Here is a 5,000-nt window from a genome sequence, read left to right as displayed (position 1 = left end):
CCACCTCTAAGCTAGATGAGTCCAGCTGAGGTCAGGGGCTCAGCTCCGCAGCGCTCTGCTCTGCGTGGGGTCTGGACATTCCGTGAGAACGCTTGTGACGGCCCCCACAGCTCCAAAGACACAGAGGACAGTACAGTGGACGCTGTGGGCCGCTAACCAGAGCCATATAAAGAGAGAGTTGCGACAACTCCATTGACGCTAATGTTCCATATTTTCTCAACAATAGTTCCCGGAAGTTAGGATCGAACACTCGTTAACAGACAGTAAAAGACGGTTATTTTATGATTCTAACGAACAGTCAAAATCGCTTCCGGGAACTATTTAAACTACTTTAAGTTACACGAACCACGTCACAAACCGAATTTTCTGTACCCGAGTTGTCGCAACTCTCTCTTTATATGGCTCTGCCGCTAACCTTTAAAGGTGTTCATGGTGACGGGAATGTTTGGAAAATGAACGTTCTAAAGAATATCTGGGTTCATTGAATTCAACACAGAATTCTAGAACCGTGAATTGTTGCGGAATGGAATCTTATCTTAGAATGTTCAAAAACCCACACCTTTAGCGTTCTGCACAATGGCATCAACATGACTGCAGCTCACTCCGTTTTTTCGACATTCGATTACATCAGATTTCATTGTTTTCAATACAAAACCTGCACACCAGTGTTGAACACTGTGTAGATTGCGATTCAGTCAAATCCAATTGTTTGTCCAATGCTTTCCCAGTTAAGAAATGTCAATGCATGTTGGCTCCTACAGTATGTGTTTGCAGAGTGCTTCAGTGTCTCTTAGACATGAGAAGGGGAGAGGAGATAGAAAGCGCAGATAGATCTCCTGTAGGTTGCCACTCGTACGTGAGCGGCACCTGTTTAGTAGTGTGTCTGTGCATTATGCTTTGGTCATGTGTTGGACTGAGCTGGGTGCTGATTCCATAGGACTTAGTAGCAGAGGAGTCAGTACGCTGGGGGATGGAAAAGAGTGTATGAGATGGTGCATGGACATCCAGCTGTGTGTGTGTGTGTGTGCGCATATGTGTGTGTGTTTGTGTGTTTGTATGTTGTGCATGTGTGTGTATGCATGTGTGTGTTTGTGTGTGTGTGTGTGTCTGTATGATTATTGGGCTTGACTGCTGTGTGCTGCTGGGCTGACAGGTCACAGAGCAGGTGCAGGGAGGCAGCACAACAGCTGGTGCTGAAAGCAGCACAGTCCATCACAGAAACACACACACACACACACACACACACACACACACACACACACACACACACACACACACACACACACACACACATACACACATACACACATACACACACACACACACACACACACACACACACACACACACACAGACACACACCTCTCTGACATCTTACACACCCGCACCCAACTAAAATCCCAAACATCCATACAGTCTTACACATATATGCATACCTCCATCCATACATCCATCTACACGCACATACCTTGTCACATTACTACCGGTAATATGTTGCATACGATTTTCCATCCCACAACACTTGCAGAACACTTGCAAAAAACACACACACACACACACACACACACACACACACACGTGCACACATGCCCAGAAACACATATCTCTCATTCCTTCACCTGCCTGTCCCTATGTTCCGCTGCTGAAGGATTACCATTGACATTTCACACACACACACGCACACACACACACACACACACACACACACACGGTCGCTGGTCCCCGTGTCTCTGTGCTGAAGGATTACCCTGCTGATATCTTTTCAATTAGTGCCTCTATCATCTGCGCTTGTTATCCACAGCCAGGACTTAAAGGTTACCTCTACATAGCACACACACACACGCACACACGCACACACACACACACACACACACACACAGGCACACACACACACAGACACACACACAGACACACACACAGACACGCACACAGACACACACACACACAGACACACACACACACATACACACACACACATACACACACACACACACACACACACACACACACACACACACACACACACACACACACACACACACACACACACACACACACACACACACACACACACACACACACACACACAGAGGTCAGGTCAGTATCACAAAGCTGCTGCTGTCTCTGGGCCTTTTGGTATAGGGATACACCAGAGAACTGTTAGACTGACAGGCGCTCAAGTCCTCAGCGTTGTTGTTTATTTTGATATTGTTGTTTTTGTTTGTTTATTTGTTTGTGTTGTTGAAGTTAGTGTTACTGCCCTTTTCACTCCTCTTGTGTCAAAGATGGATCATAGCTACTGTTTATTTCAAATTAGTAGGGAAGAGAGTAGACAACGACAATGACAATTTCACAGTTAGCTAGCCAGCTAACTGCATGAAAGCCATGCAAAAGCCTGTCAAACACAAACCAATTACATTTGCCTTTAACTGGCTGGTATGCAAGCATGCCATCAAGCTTTATGTTGAGTTCTCAGTCCAGATTTCAAACCAGCATTGGGTGTACAGTACTACTGCTACTACTTTAACTACTATCTAAATACTTTAACTACTTTTACACAGTTCTCTAATAGTTACTGTTATTTATTATTCTTTTATTTTGTTGGTGTAAAGCACATTGAATTTTTTCTCTCCCTCTCCTCCTCTCAGCTCCTTTTATTCCTCTATTCTCTTTTTCTCTCCTTCGCCCACTCTACCTTCCACCTTTTTTCTCTCTTTCCATCCCTCCCAAACGATGCGCTCGGCGTGAACTTCCTGTCTTGTCTCCCGCAGGCGTCCCCTGGGTACGCGCGAGGAGCTGCTGGTCTTCCTGTGGTCCGAGGGTCCGCTGGAGTTCATCGACGCGTCGTCCAGCCTGCGCCCCTACAGCGAGTTCGAGTACCGCGTCCGGGCGCTCAACGCGCAGGGTTCCGTGTCCAGCGCCTGGGCCTCGGCGCTGACCCAGGAGGCCCAGCCGCTCGGCATGCCCGCCCCGTGGGTACTGCCCACCAGCGCCTACTCGCTGATGCTGAACTGGACCCGGCCCAGCGCCCCCAACGGGCTCATCCAGCAGTACCGCGTCATCTACCAGAGGAGGCCCGCCGACCCCACGCTCAACACCACCGCCGTGCTGGCGCTCACCGTGCCGGTAAGATGCCACCGAGGGAGGGGGGGCCTATTGGCCTATTGGCACACATGCAGACAGACAGGCAGGCAGGCAGGCAGACAGACAAGTAGACAGACAGACAGGCAGGCAGACAGACAAGTAGACAGGCAGGCAGGCAGACAGACAGACAGACAGACAAGTAGACAGACAGACAGGCAGGCCGGTAGACAGGCAGGCAGGCAGACAGATAGGCCTGTGGATGTTTGTGTTTTTGGTTTCGGAGGAGGTTTTTCTATGCGTTGGTAAAGCACGGTTTAAAGCAGTTTTTTTTTTTTTTAAATAAAATAAAATCAAAAATGGTTAAAAGCAGTTTAGCATGCATTCTGCACTCAAGGCAACCCTGCAGTGTCGATTAGTGTCTGGTTTGTAGTGATACACTATTCATATAAAGCGCATCTTTTATGTATTCTAATACTGTGTATTTTGGGTAATTACTTTTAAAGATCAGCCATTTTTGTCTTGTTCAGTTCAGGTTATTGTACAGTTTCCATCCTTGCAATTCAGTTCTAGTTGTAAGAGGATGATTCCACCTCTTTCAACAGCCTCTCAAATTTTGTTGATTATTGTGTCTGTGTAGATTTGTGGTTTAGAGCAATGTTTAGGAATGGCAGAGTGTGAGGACCTGGTGATGTGTGTATGTGTGTGTGTGTGTGTGTGTGTGTCAAGAGTAAGGGGCCCATGGGGTTTGTGTGTGCATGTACAGAGGGTAAGAGTTTGGTGGCGTGTGTGGATGAGTAAGAGTGTGTGTGTGTGTGTGTGTGTGTGTGTGTGTGTGTGTGTGTGTGTGTGTGTTGTTGAGGCCCTATGGAGAGAGTGCCATCTGTTAGCTTAGGAGAAGCCTGCAGGCAGCCAAACAGACGCCTGAGGCATGGGCCTGCAGGACCATATCCCTGGGGAAAGGACGCACACACACACACATGCACACACACTCACTCACACATACACACACACTCACGCCAACTCAAATAAACACATTCATGAGTAGATAAACACATGCTTGCATATTTGCATACACACAAGCATATTCAGCACATACACAGACCACATACACACACACACACACACAGAGAGAGACACACACATAAACATTATTCAAACATGAAATGAAGAGCTCTGTAACAAGTGGCCATCAAATTGCCCCAAATCTAAGCTGGCAACTCAGTAAGCAGACAGGCGGCAAAAAACGAAAGGAGAAAGGAGAAGAAGAGAGGGATAGAGAAGAAAGATGGGAGAAGAGAGGGATAGAGAGGAGAGGAAAGTGAGAAGAGAGGAATAGAGAGGAGAGGAGAGTGGGATAGAGAGGAGAGGAAAGGGAGAAGAGAGGAAATGAGAGAGGAATAGAGAGGAGAGGAAAAGGGAAAGAGAGATAGAGAGGAGAGGAGAAAGGAGAAAAAGGAGAGGAGGTTAGATGGCAGGAGTGGAGAGGAGAGGAGAGGAGAAGAGAAGGGAGAATATGCCAGAGGAGAGACTATGAGAGGAGAGGAGAGTAGATGAGAGAGGAGAGCAGGGGAGAGCCCCTGCTGGCATGGAACACAATTCAACCAATCATAATCAAGGACCGGAACAATCCGTTTTAGAATCGGAGAATCTAGAGTTTTAGACATTTCACTGGGAGGAACTGCAAACTCAAGATGATTGTGGATAAAGTGAGAGAGAGAGAAAGAGAGCACATTTAAGAGTGCCATGCTGTGTGTGTGTGTGTGTGTGTGTGTGTGTGTGTGTGTGTGTGTGTGTGTGTGTGTGTGTGTGTGTGTGTGTGTGTGTGTGTGTGTGTGTGTGTGTGTGTGTGTGTGTGTGTGTGTGTGATGTCAGGTTGGTCCCTGATCGATCCCAGTCCGATCCAGCACAGGTGAGTA

At 47.4% G+C, this 5,000-nt stretch overlaps 1 protein-coding gene across 1 annotated transcript in view; it reads left to right on the top strand.

Moving 5' to 3' along the window:
* The window catches only part of ush2a (Usher syndrome 2A (autosomal recessive, mild)), a 303,780-nt gene that overhangs the window by 256,737 nt on the left and 42,043 nt on the right, over positions 1-5,000 (top strand). Inside the window, exon 61 of the mRNA XM_062522184.1 lies at positions 2,772-3,126. Within this exon, the coding sequence (XP_062378168.1) occupies positions 2,772-3,126 (355 nt within the window). The remainder of the gene's footprint in view (positions 1-2,771; positions 3,127-5,000) is intronic.

Source organism: Sardina pilchardus, chromosome 20 (assembly GCF_963854185.1).
Source record: "Sardina pilchardus chromosome 20, fSarPil1.1, whole genome shotgun sequence".
NCBI classification, from domain to species: domain Eukaryota; kingdom Metazoa; phylum Chordata; class Actinopteri; order Clupeiformes; family Clupeidae; genus Sardina; species Sardina pilchardus.
The sequence above is the reverse complement of the archived record's forward strand: the minus strand, read 5'-3'. Positions and strand labels throughout refer to the sequence as shown.